The sequence below is a fragment of the Muscardinus avellanarius genome (assembly GCF_963383645.1).
Source record: "Muscardinus avellanarius genome assembly, chromosome: 9".
In the NCBI taxonomy this organism is placed as follows: domain Eukaryota; kingdom Metazoa; phylum Chordata; class Mammalia; order Rodentia; family Gliridae; genus Muscardinus; species Muscardinus avellanarius.
The window spans coordinates 47964619-47979266 of NC_137795.1; the positions used below are offsets into that span (position 1 = coordinate 47964619).

A 14648-nucleotide genomic window follows, 5' to 3' on the forward strand; every position below is an offset into this window, starting at 1 on the left:
GAATCATTTAGCCCCGTATTTGGAGATGAAGTTGAAGGGTAGTTTTCACAATCCAGGAATGAGGAGATGCTTTTACTTCTGACACACGTGCACACAAACACACACATTACATGTACACATGTGTCAACATATACATAAGTCCATTAGTCATAGTGTAATAGAAAATAATTCAAAGACCTTTGACATCATATTCTAAACCCCAACAAAAATTTTACCATGAGCCATTTCCTTTTTCCTTCTTTCTTTCCTTCTTTCTCCTTTCTTTTTTCTCTCTTTACTGCCTTTGAACAATGTTCAGCATTTCAGGTCACTGAACAAAAGAAAATTATTTGTGCTATTCTATAGGAAAAAACACTTTCTGTGCCAAACTAAGCTTTTGCATGAAGAATCCCACAAAACACTCTTCTGAAACCTCCGCAGACTAACACCCTCATCTCCTGGAATAAACAACCCCATCCCATGAGTTTCACAATAGAAACATCATTCCAATCAGCTAATTGTGATAATTGGATTTTTATAATTCTCCTCACCTTAGCTGTTTATCCTTCTGGCTCCTTCCCACATGCCAAGGTTTTCAGAGAAGTTTGCCTAGATTGAAATTAACCTGCTAGGTTCTGTAGTTTTTCTTCTGACAATCATTTTCTTGTAATATTCCTGAGGGCATGAAAATACTAGTATCTCTGAGGTGTTTCTCACAATATTTCAGATTAAAAAAATGAGAAAAATTAAAATGCACATTTAACAAGCCCAAATTGTGTGTCTGGAAATTTCTCTCTTGCCTGTTTCACTTTAATTCTCACAGGAAAGGGGGGTCAGAGACACCACCTGGAAAGGATGCTTCCTCAAGAAGACGTGTAGTGTGCTAGTCAACGTACATGTCACATGTTGCTTCACCTAATTGTCACAACACACTATAAGGAAGGTATTATTGCCCATATTGGACCTTTGAGGAAAATAAAAGTTCTGGAAGGGCACACTGCCAGTGTGAATAACGGGCTGAGACTCCAACCCAGTTTTAACCGATTTCAAAGGATCTGGTCTTCCTTCTCCTTTCTTCTGGTCAGAGGAGATTTACAAAGCAAAGCCTGGATTGTTTTAATTAAAATTAAGCTTGCTTTATTTTCTAAAAGCATTCTAGAACTTTGGTATAATGAGACACTCCTAAGTCTGTCTGGGGATCCATGATGAAGAAATTAGTACACGTGTAAGAACAATTATCATCGCAAAAGCAGAGCAATGAGCAGGTGTAAGTGGCTCCTCTCAACAGCAACTGGGGATAAAAACCAGCTCCACAGAGTTTTAGGATATGAATTCAAAGCTGGAGAGTTAGAATGGGAATGAGCTCCCAGAAGCTTGACTCTGATTTTTATTTTTTATTTTTTGGAAGGCTGGGAAAAGACAGCTGGTGAGCTGGGATCTGGATACTTCTTGGGTGGACTTTGTCCAGTTCTACATCCAGATAGGCGGAGAGAGTGCTGCATGCAACAAGCCCGACAGCAGGGAGGAGGGTGTGCTCCTGCAGTACAGCAACAATGGGGGCATCCAGTGGCACCTGCTGGCGGAGATGTACTTCTCAGACTTCAGCAAGCCCAGGTAAGCGCCGTGTCCTCCCCATGTCCAGGACAAACTGAATTGCTGTTGAGGTGTATTTTAAATGTTGAAAGTTGCAAAAATAGACAGACTCATAAATATTTAACACCAATGATAGCCCAGCATATAAAGATTTCATTTAAGGGACCGGACAGAAACCATTTATATTCATGTTTGAATTTTTAAGATTTTAAATAAAGAAATTGTCAATAGAAGTAAAGCAAAATGATTGGCCACTGTCTGCCCAAGGAAAGGGTGTGATACAGGTGTGTGACAGCTCTTTTTTTTCCATTTGGAGGCTTTTGTTTTTGTTTTTATGTTTATACAAAATATACTCAGCTATTAGATGGAACAACAAGATGGACTTTTTGTTAGAAGTTTTCAGTGGTAGCCGGGTGTGTGATTACGCCTATCATCCTGTACTTGGGAAGCTGAGACAGGAGGATCACAAGATTGAGGGCAGTCTCAGCAAGTTGTGAGACTCTTATCAACCTAGTGAGACCGTGTTCCAAAATAAAATAGAGATGAGAGTGTAACTTGAAAGGAGAATAGTCCTGGGTTCCATCCCTAGTATCACACACACACACACACACACACACACACACACACACACACACACACAAGTTTTTAAATGGCAACGTAAAGATCTAGTCATAAACGGTGTGAACCAGTCTGTAAAGTTTTTTGTAAGTTTTTTTTTTTTTTTTAACAATACTAGGGATGGAACCCAGGGCCATTCTACCTCCGAGCTATACCTCCAGCCTTATTTTTTATGCTTTATTTTGAAACAGGGTTTCACTGAGTTACAAAGTGCCTCACAAAGTAGCTGAGGCTGTCCTTGAACCACAATCATCCTGTCTCAACCTCCCGAATACTAGGATTACAAGCGTGAGCCACCATGCCTGGCTTGATTTTGTAAAAATTTTCACTGGATATCTCTTTATCTTGATAGATGGGGAATACATATTATATTATAATTATATTATATATGGCATATATATATTTCAGACAACCATTGAAAAGTTTGATGAAACAATTTATGTATAATGGTAGTACCTGTATTAGGTAATCAATGTGTGTATGTATATGTGTGTGTGTGTGTGTGTGTGTATTTAAATTTACTTTTATAGTTTTGCAATATTTTGAAATTCTATTTATATTTGTGTTTTATATAAACAACTAAATTCTACTCAGGATATTACTTTTACAGTATTTCTCCTTATAATCTCTATATTTCTACTTTAATTCAAAGACAACATTCTTCTTATAAATGTTGACTGCTAGTAATTATCGAGCCTTAATATATTAATGTCCCTGTTTTGCATATTACAACTGAGCCTTGTTGTATTGAAAATATATTATTGAAGCCAAGTGTGGTGGCACATGCTTGTACGCTTGTAATCCCAGCATTTGGGAGCCTGATACCGGAGGATTCCAGTTCAAGGACAGCCTCAGCTACTTAGTGAGGCCCTCCTCAACTTAGTGAGACCCTGTTTCAAAATAAAGAATAAAAAATAAAGCTGGGTGTGGTGGCGCATGCTTGTAATCCCCACGCTTGGTAGGCGGAGACAGGAGGATCACACAGGTTCGAAGCCAGCAGCGCTGATTTAAGAGACCCTGTTTCCAAATTTTAAAAAGTATAAAAATAGGTCTGGGAGTGTAGCCCAGAGGTAGAAGGGCTTCCAGGAACCCCAGTACCACCAAATAAATAAATAAATAAATAAATAAATAAATAAATAAAATAATAGGTCTGGGAGTGTAGCCCAAATGTAGAAGGCCCCTGGGTTCCATCCCCAGTACCACCCCCACACACATACTATATATATATATATATATATATATATATATATACACACACACACACACATATATACATATATATCTTTAAAATTTGAATAAGAGCAAATTCACAAAACAGAGCAGTGCCTGGAACATATTATTTTTGGAGTTAAAGGTAATAAGCACCCCCAAAATCTTTTATTTTTAAAATTATACCTATTAGCACATTATTAATTGTACAAAATAATGGGCTACATTTTTATACATGCATAAAACTAAATATAAAAGGACAAAAATAGCTTTTGGGGAAAGAAAAAAGGGAATGCCCTTTTCATATTAAAGCTTATTATAAAGCCTATAAACCGGGAGTAGTTGTGCATACCTATAATCCCAGTACTTTGGAGACTGAGACAGGAGTTTCACAGGTTTAAGGACAGTCTCAGCAATGTAGCAAGACTCTCAACAGCCTAGTGAGACTCTGTTAGCTTGGAGGTAGAATGTCCCTCAGTTTAATCCCCAGCTAAGCATCTACATGCGCGCGCGCACACACACACACACACACACACACACACACACACACACACACATATATATATTTAAACTGAAATTATATTAGTACACAAATTAAACAAGCAATGAAACCAAATAGATAACTAAGAAATTGACTCAGAGATATGTAAGAACTTACATAGAAAAATGGCAGGTCAAAAAGTTAATGAGCTAATTATTTAATCATGCAGTATTAGAAAAAACATAAATAGGCACTTAGAAACTATTTAGGTTATTACTTTATATCATCATAGTCTTTAAGAGATTGACTTGACATTTAAACATTTAAGTAACGGGTCACTATCTGATCTTGGAAGAAGAACTAAACAACGCAAATTTGATGAAAGAATTCACCAAAAAAAGGACTACTTTCGTATAACTTCACAACATGCAAACGTAAGAACTATATGCACATGTAAGATCTGTATGTTAAAGAAGACCACTGAGTGTGGTGGCGCACGCTTGTAACCCTGTACTTGGGAGGCTGAGGCAGCAGGATCACAGGCTCAGGCAGCCTTTGCAACTTAGCAGGGCCTCCTACAACTTACTGAGACCCTATTTCAGTGTACTTGGGTTCAATCCTCAGTGCTCCGAAATGGGAAAAAAAAAAAAGCATCAAAGAAAACCTAAAAATGAAAAGAAGGAAAACAAACTGCAAATATGAGAAAACAATGATAATATAAGAAAGGGTTTATATAAATTATTAAGAGAAGCACCAACGTTCAGAAGTTGATTGTAAGTCACATTTTATTGAACATATGTGTTTCTTTTGTAGCGTCTACTCATTCCTTTATCTGTTTTCCCACTTGGACGTTGGTGTCAGCCTGAAAACTACTGTAAACTGTTACAGCCCTTCCAGGAAAGAATTGAAGAAATGAAGAGCTTTAAACATGGCCATTTTATTTAACCCAACAGCTTCATGTTTAGGAATCTTACCTAGAGAAATGAACTGAAATATAGATAAAGTTTCATGCATAAGGATTTTCACCACAGAATTATATATAATAGGGAAAGAGGAAATAAATACCACATGTCTGTATGATGAAAATTTGGATTCACATTAAAATGATCTTAAATAATTTTACTGACATGAAAATTTCTTATAATACAATGTTAAGGTTTTAAATGTAGGACACCAAAATTACACATATAATACTTCAATTATTTAATTGATTACAGGCTGATGATATACATCAGAGTGTTAAGAAAGGAAAACTCCATACAGTACCTTATGAATGATTTATGTTTCATTTGAAAACATATTTTTGTTTTCTCATAATGAGTAAAAACTGCTTTTAAAATGTTATTTTAACATAATAATATACAAAGGAAGTCTTATCTTAATTTTTTTTTTTTGGTGGTTCTGGGGATGGAACCCTTCTACCTCCGGGCTATACTCCCAGACCTATTTTATATTTTTATTTGGAAACAGGGTCTCAAGCCAGCAAGGCTGGCTTTGAACCTGCACTGGCTTTGAACCTGCACAATCCTCCTGTCTCCGCCTCCCAAGCGAGGGGATTACAAGCATGTGCCACCATGCCCGGCTATCTTAATATAAAGAATTGAAATAAGTTATCCATCAAACTCAGTTGAAATAGGTTCTTTAAAAGATACAATTCCAGAACCAAGCATAGTGGCGCATGCTTGTAATCCCAGCATTTGGGAGGTTGAAACAAGAGGATTGCGATTCATGGACAACCTCAGCTACTTAGTGAGGCCCTCTGCAACTCAATGAAACCGTGTTTCAAAATAAAGAATAAAAAATCGGGCTGGAGGTGTAGCTCGTAGATAGAATGCCCCTGGGTTCCATCCCCAGTATCACACACATACAAAAACTATACAATTCCAAATGAAATAAACACAACCAGGACCAAAGTTTCTTATATTAAACCTCTGTCTAATCTGTCCAAATTTAGAAATTATAAAACTATCAAGAGATCAACTAGCCGGGCATGGTGGCACACGCTGTAATCCAGCATTTGGGAGGCTGAGGCCGAAGGATCATGGTTCGCGGACAGCCTCAGCTACTTAGTGAGACCTCCGTAACCTAGTGAGACCCTGTTTCAAAAAATAAAGAATAAAAATAGGGCAGGGGCTGTAGCTCGGAAGTCGAATGCCCTTGGGTTCCATCCCCAGATTCGAAAAAAAAAAAAAAAATCAACTAAAACTCAGCTTTCTTTTGTTGGCATACTTGTAGTTTTATTAGCTTTTAGGAAAACACAACTTTCCTTCCCCAGCCATAAATGATTTGCTTTTATGCAGGTTTGTCTACCTGGAGCTTCCAATGGCTGCTAAGACCCCTTGCACCAGGTTCCGCTGGTGGCAGCCGGTGTTCTCCGGGGAGGACTATGACCAGTGGGCAGTCGATGACATCATCATTCTGTCAGAGAAGCAGAAGCAGGTTATTCCAGTTGTCAACCCAACTTTGCCCCAGGTATTTTTCATATGTTGGGACTCCAAGAAGCAGAGGATTGTAAAAGTAGATGAGATAAAGAACAGCTTATCAGCAACACCATTACTAGGTGGCTCACACCTGTAATCTCAGTACTTGGGAGACTGAGATAGAAGGATCACCAGTTTGAGGACAGCCTCAGCAATGTAGCCAATGTTTCAAATTAATTTTTTTTTAAATCCTGGGGGTATAACTCAGAGATAGTAAATTATGTGATATAAATTTAAGTGTAAATTAATTATTCTGTTACTGTCTGGGCTACTGGTTTACAGATTATTTACGTGCGAAAAAGCCTAGGAAATTTGGCCAAGTCCTCAAGCAAAATTGTTACTGTGCTTATAAATTGATTAGCTCTACAGTGGCAAGATGTTTTTGGTTGTTAAATCATCAAGAGAAAACGTTAATGGCAGGTTGTTTTTTTTTTTTTTGTAAAAGAAAAAAGTTAATTTAGAGGTTCTTCTATATTTTTCTACAAGCCCAGCATGTCATGAATGAAAATTCCTTTCTTGTTTTCAAAGGTATCGAATTGCTTTTCTGTTTTATTTGCATTGTTTCTATAGAACTTTTATGAGAAGCCAGCTTTTGATTACCCCATGAATCAAATGAGTGTGTGGTTGATGTTGGCTAACGAAGGCATGGTTAAAAACGAAACCTTCTGTGCTGCTACGCCCTCAGCCATGGTGTTTGGAAAATCTGATGGAGATCGGTTCGCAGTAACTCGAGATCTGACCCTTAAACCTGGATATGTGTTACAATTCAAGGTACGCATGCACAAATGTCTTCCCAGAGCAAGTTAAGGAACAAAAAAAATATATATATATGTTCCAGATTTATAAGCAAAGCTGAAAAAGAGAATGAATTATTCCTATACAGTTAAAGAAGGGTCTTGCTTTAATGAAGTTTCTGCAATCTTATAACAACAAGCTCAAAAGCTCTGCTTCTAAGGAAAGCAGTTTATCCATTTTTAAGAAGGCTCAGGAGTTATAGATGCATCATTGTATTTCTTTACGTATTCATGGAACTCTTTCATACATAATCAAAAATAAAATGGAGCCTGACATGGTAGTACATGCCTGTGATCCTAGTACTTGGGAGGCCGAGACAGGAGGATCTCAGGTTCAAGGCTAGCCTTGGCAACTTAGCGAGACCCTGTTTCAACATAGAAAAAAATATGGGGGTGTAGCTTGGAGGTAAAATGCCCCTAGTTTCAATCCCCTGTGCCAAAAATAAGTAAATAAATAAATGAATGAATGAATGGATAATAAAGTGGACTTTGAAGACTGCACCCTGATTATGACTTAGTGAATCTCGTGCTTTGCAAGGAAGCTGGATGCCTTCTCCTTTTCAGATTACTAGTGGTGTTTAGACTTTGGGATTATTTTCTGATTTTACTATAGAATTTTCCAACAACTTCTCTTCCTTTAATTCAGTACATTTTTACTCCACTGGTAACCGGTCTCCTAAAAGCTTACTGTGTTTTCAGCACTGTGGTAACATATCAACATATATAGCAAGTATTTACTTTGACAAGCTCATGTCTCAGACCCCTAATCAAAATTTCATTGTGTTTATAATAAAATCCCATCGGTGAATTCTGGGGTCGAAAGTAATGCAGTTTTAATGAGCTAGCACAACTACATGGTCTCTACATAACGGCAGGATGCAGATGCTAAATAATTTACAAATGGAATTATAAACGAGATCAGGTGTTTATAGGCAGCTCTTCAAATATAATTTCCACAGGTCTGTAAACAAGGAAGTTAGTCATAAGTAATATGACTTGTAAAATATTATCCTTGCTTGTCTAGATTTTGATGCTGAACTGCAATGAAAAAAAACATTAGTAACAGTTACAAATCTACATTCACTTGTTAGTAATACAATAGTAATAAAACAATATTAATAGGAAATATATTTTCAAAATACTATGCTGCTTCTCATCTAACTCATTTTTCGTTTAACTACTCACAGAATCATGGTAGTGTGGACATTAAATTCTGCAAGGTGATATTCTGGAATTAAAAAATAATATTTTAAAAATTGTTAAATATCTCAATTACTTAAGGAGCAAGAGAAAAATCTTATTTTTTGCATCATGAGAAGAAAGCTACTGATTTTTGCCACTAATTAGTAGTAGCTATAGGATATAGGTTATTTGGAGATTAATGATTTTTGTATATTTGAAACCTCTATGCAATAATTTTTATATCATTTGTATGAGAATGCTAGTGCTTTTTTTTTTTTTTTTTTTGTAACTGCTTTCCATCTAACAGGCCCTGGGTGCCAGAAATATACGGATGATAAGTATGGCCGGAGCTCTCAAGGTGCTCAGAGACTAGGGAATGAGCCAGAGTGTAAACAGTCACAGTCCAGCCCAGTCCAGGGGTTCTTTAGAAATGGGCTCTGGATGCTTTGAGAGTGCCCTGCACAGTGCCTGACCTGTGGCAGGTGCTCAAAAAAAGCTTTCTCTAAGTTGGAAAAATAAATGGGATGGGTGAATGAATTGCAATGAAAAGTTTCTGGAAATACAGAGATTTAGCCATCTGAAGAACAGAAAGAGAAGAAATCCAGACTGAGACTAGCTAATCTTACTTAGCATAATATTCTCAAATTTCATTCATTTTCTCACAGATGATATAATTTTGTTCTTCTTTATGGCTGAGTAAAAATCCCATCGTGTGTATACCACAAAGATTCTAATTCATTGAGTGCCAGAATCAGACTGTATTTTAAAAGGGTCATTCTGGCATCAGTGTGGGTATGGACCTAACAGAAGGGGAAATTAGGGGCAAGTATATTCACTCAGCACATATTTAGAAAGTCTGTATGCTCCAGACACTGTTGCACACTGTAGGAGTAAATCTAAAACAGAGAGCATGGAGCAGAGAGATAAAGGGGGTGAGCATTTTATAAAACACTGCCAGGTTGGCCTCCCTAAGACATGTCATTAAGCCACAGCCTTCGGAAACTAAAGGAGGGTGTCATGCAGCCACTCAGGGAAGATCATTCCAGGCATTGCAACCAAAGAGCATTGAGCGTCCAGGTGGGAGTGTTTGCGAAAATGTTCTAGAAACCACAAGGGCCAGTCCAAGAGAGATTGAAGGAGACAGTCCACAGGTGCTGGTGACTGGCTGGGTGACAGACTACAGCTAGGAGTCACAGATATTCAGAAGGAACTCGAAGTTACACTTGCAAATGAGATTGGGAGTGTGCAAAACAAAACAGAATCCTAGAAAACACCAGTTCTTAAAACACCAGTACTTAAAAGGCACGCTAACCAGTCAATAAAAAGAAGTGGTTGATAGCGCCAGGAGGGATAGAATCTAGTAAAATAAGGATGAATTTTTTTCCATTGGATTTAGTTAGATGGAGGTTTCCTTGGTAATTTCACTGTCCTCGTAACTGTAAAAATCAATTTAAATGGATTGAAAGTGTTGATTAAAAGAATCTACACAGTGAATATGGCCTTTCAATATGTTTAGCTGTGCAGTTAAAGGCAGACCCCAAAATCAGAGAGAATATTTAACTTTCTTTTTCTGTGTTGTGAAAGGTAGGAGAGTCTTAAAAATATATAGCTGATGTTTACAAAGTTTCCAAGTAAACAGATGCTTCATATATGTATGAGAAGGTTCTGAATGGAAAGTTTAAGGTAAACAATATATTTAATAGACCTCGGAGTATGTCTATCCCACCTCATTACCTGATTTCTAAAGCACAAACTTGTCACAAAACTAAAAGTTCTAACACCTTGCCAACTAGACTCCCATCATTTCCACTTTAGAATTAATAAGAATCATAGGAGTCAAAAGAAAAGGCTAACTATGTGTGCCCAATATGACTCCCAGTCAAAAACCATTTTTACGGCTAGTACAATAAAAGAATGTTGTGCTAGAATTTAATCGTGTATTCAAGAGGGTCAAATCTTAAATCACAACTTCAACATTTTACTACATAAAATTGAATAAGTGAGTCTTAATTAAAGTCTACCAAAACCATAAATCCTCCTGAGAGATTTCTTTTTTCTAGCTCTGAGTAGGGAAATGAGGAAGATATGGAATTTTCTGGTGCATACCTGTAATCTCACTACTTGGGAGGCTGAGACAGGAAGAGAGTAGTTTCAAAGACAATATTAGCAATGTAGCAAGACCTTCAGCAACCTAGTAAAACCCTGTTTCAAATTAGTGCAGCTGCTGTGGAGATCAGTGTGGAGATTCCTCCAAAAACTGAGAATGGATCCACCATATGATCCGGCTCTACCACTCCTGGGTTTTTTCTATGGGGACTAAAATTAGAATATCATAGTAACACATGCATATCCACGTTTACAGCAGCACAATTCATAATAGCCAAATTATGGAACAAACTTAGATGTCTGTCAACAGATGGATGGATGGCAAACTAACAGGAATTATGGGATATACACACAATGAAATTTTACTCAGCAATAAAGAACAAAATTATGTCATCTGCAAAAAAAAAAAATGGATGGACCTGGAGAACATTATATTAAGTGAGATTAGCCAATTACAGAGAATGAAAAGTCATATGTTTTCTCTCATATATGGAAGGTAGGGTGTAATCGGGATACAAGGGACATTTTAGATAATGGAGTAAAACTCCAGTAGGGCAGGGGAGATGATCCGGGGAAGCACGGGGAGGGGGTTAATAAAGAAAACCCTTCCATTGACATTATGGACACATGTGAGGAGACCAGGGCCAATATCGATATGCTGTATGGAAAGGGGAGGGGGTAGGAGGGAGCGGGGGTGGGAGCTCACCTAGTGTGTGCATGTATATCACTATCATTCTCAACTACATTATGATGTGAGACTATAATGCACCAATAAAAGTATATAAAATTAAAAAATAAAACAAAAAGGCTAGAGTGTAACGTGGAGGTAGAATGTCCCTGGGTTCAGCCCTCAATAACGTCTCTACTACTTGGTGAAACTACCCAGACTAGATGACTAACTGGTTTGCCCCATGAGCTCTGATCCAATATTATTATTGGCCTATCGCCCTACTTTTATATCATTCTTTATTCTTTGGTCAGATCATGTTCTTTTTGTTCCTTACTTCAATTTTTCTTCTAAATTACACTATTCTTACTGAATAAGTCTCATACAAAAAACCCTATCATATCTCCAGCCACCAAATAAGATATGAATAGACCATTTGTCTAAGACTGGATTAGTTAAATAAAAGAGGTGAAAAGTCTGATATTTACAGCTATTAAAAATATAAACTAAAGCAATATTAAATTCACTTATACATTTATTAATTCAGAAAAAAAACTGTCTTAAACTATCATACTAAATGAATACATACAACCAGAAAACTTCAAGTGTTACTATATTTTTGACTTACTAATTTCACTCCTATCTGTCAATAACAAATCAACTCAAGACAAATATATATTCTTTGCTATGCTGCATATAATAATAATAAAATAATATGTCAAATTGAAAGTGGGAGGAAAGTTCTAGAACTGTGATAGTTTCAACTACATAACCAAAATATATTCTTCCATATAAAAAGCAGGAAGAAAAACAGAATAAATAAAACAGCTGTCCTAGAGTAATGGGATTTAGGTTGCAATTCTTACAGTTCATTTTAACATTGTTAGTCCTGTGATGATGACAATACTCAAGTGTACAGAATAGCAATGGTTTTATTTCTAGGTGATATTTAATTGATGCTGTGGCAAAAGTGTAGTTTGTTCATCTACATTGACACTGACTCCTTACGTCACCTTGGCAAGAAAACAGGAAAAAAGATGTTCACTCCATGAAAGCCAAGGGGGCAGCCCTCTCTTCGTGTTCTGAAGAGACCAGCTGCCTCTTCATCTTCTTCCTGTCTTCCCTCTGGAAGGGAGAAGGAAGCAGCGTCTTGACTTCTGATGTTTTGTCTGGGACTCCAAAACCACAGATAACTATACTTCTCTCTTCTCTAATCCCAAGAAATCCACAACATGGGTAGCTTGCCCAGCTTGCTGTTAAAAAGTGCCCGCTGCTTACTTGATCAAAGAATTCCAGAGTTTGTGGAAGGGTCTTGGTTGGGACTGCGCAGCACAGCTCCTGACACTGTACACCGACTTCATGCAGACTCCCTGCAAGAGGCCCTGGCTGCTGTTGCACCTACTTTGCTGACTGATGTCTTGGAACTGAAACCTCATATAATTCTCTCCTTTGTTTTAACAGCTAAATATCGCATGTGCCAATCAGTTCAGCAGCACCACCCCCGTTCTTCTTCAGTATTCTCATGATGCTGGGATGTCCTGGTTTCTGGTGAAGGAAGGCTGTTTTCCAGCTTCTGGAGGCAAAGGGTGCGAAGGGAGCTCCCGAGAGCTGAGTGAGCCCACTGTGTATCACACAGGGGACTTTGATGAGTGGACGAGAATCACTATCATCATTCCAAGGACTCTTGCATCCAGGTAAATTAACTATTCTTATCATGTGCTGTAGCTGCCATTTCTTAGGATACATCGTTATCTCAATATCTATATTTCAAATATTTTAATAACTTAAAATAATTCCTATAGCCTGACTATTCATATCCAAGTAATGATTCTTGTAGAAAAGAACGCTGGGACAAAAATTACAAAATAGTGTGTGTGTGCACGTGAGTACGCGCGCATGCACACTTATGTGCATTTGCATGCTACACACTTACTCATATACACAATTGTGAGTCCATTCGTTCATTCAACAAATATTTCTTTAACACTCATCTGTGCCAAGTACTGTTTTTGGCACTGAGCACACAGCAGTGAACAAAAGATATTAAAGGCTAAGTGATCTATGACATTATTATATCAAGCTTTTACCATATATAGTTTTTAATGATTTAATGCCTCCTTACATGGACAAGTGAGGTGTATTGCAATATAAATGATCCTCTTAAATTACTGTTAAAACAAATAATAATACAAATAGAGGGAAATATTAAAAATCAATTGATAGAGGGATGAGATGAATGGACAGAGAATTTGAAGCGAACCAGTTTCACTAATGGGGCAACAAATTTAACTCTTAGCTTTCTGGCAGCCAGAACAAAGGGGAAAATTATAGGTTAATTTAGTTCTCATTGTTTAATGGAGAAAAGAAAGCAGATACATTCTGCTCTTTAAAAAGAAAAGAATACTTTTTTCCAGGTTCAATACTCCAGAATAAATTTATAGCATCTTTTCTCCAGTTAGAAGAGGTAACAGCAATAAGTATTTTTAACTATAACATTTTACATAAGATAAAGAAGCATTCTTCAAGTGGAAACTTCTTAATTGAATCCTGCACCATAACATTGATTATGAGTCAAGGCATTTGGGTTCAGAGCTGAGATGATATAAGGAGTCTGCTTCCTGATGATGTAAGACATGATTGGAATACTCAATGTCATTCAACAGTATTCCCAAAGCGGGATTATTCTTTCTCCACTTCCTTTAAAGTTAGGCATGTCCTAATGAAATACCAGTGGACATGAAACATGACTTCAAGAGGCCGTGTGCATTTTGCCACACTCCCTCCTTCAGGGAAGCAGTACTGAAATGAAGACTACATCACTCGGGGCCCCTGAGTATCTACAATATTCAGACTCCCTTGTCAACCTACACTGAACATATAAATTAAGCAAGAAATAAACTTTCATAGGGTTAAACCACAAGAATGGGAGTTTTGTTTTTGTTTTTTACCACAGCATAACCTATTTCATCCTGACTAGCATAATGGTAAATGCTTAGCAACCCATAAAACTGGCTTACTCAGAAAGTTTTTAGAGACTGTTCTGTGACATCTTTCACCTAATTGATCACCAAATTTACTATGTATCATCTAGCTAGACAAGCTGGTCATGTTCTTTACCTTTATCATTACTTACATATGCATACCTTAAAAGGTGACACCACAGCTGTTCAGGTAGGAAGACTTCCTGGATAAGGAAGGCATTTCTCTGGTCAAAGATAAAAACATTCTGTGCGAGTCTGACAAACCTTGGAACATAATCTTTAGACATCAGCTATTTCAAGAAATATCTACTGAGCTTTTTCCATCTGTGCATCCAAGTCAACTTATAAGTAATTTATTGTCTTCACATGTCAGTGTTCTTTGTAGTTTATTGAAGAGAAACTCAAATGTTTAACAAGGTATAAACAAGTTAGTTCATTCTTTCTTTTATCATGGTCCCAAGCAGAGCAACTCAGAGTTGACAAGTCAGCTCTGCCATTCTGAACGTGTTTACTTCCATCTTTGCATCCAAAGCAACTGGTTCAGAAAGTCAAGGAGGC

General features: G+C 37.3%; 1 protein-coding gene across 1 annotated transcript in view; it reads left to right on the top strand.

Annotated features, from left to right (window-relative positions):
* RELN (reelin) overlaps positions 1-14648 on the top strand; it is a gene marked incomplete at both ends in the record, with an annotated part of 510757 nt that overhangs the window by 381244 nt on the left and 114865 nt on the right. Inside the window, 4 exons of the mRNA XM_080701477.1 lie at positions 1388-1593; positions 6181-6352; positions 6931-7131; positions 12571-12803. Coding sequence (XP_080557603.1) covers positions 1388-1593; positions 6181-6352; positions 6931-7131; positions 12571-12803 — 812 coding nt within the window. The remainder of the gene's footprint in view (positions 1-1387; positions 1594-6180; positions 6353-6930; positions 7132-12570; positions 12804-14648) is intronic.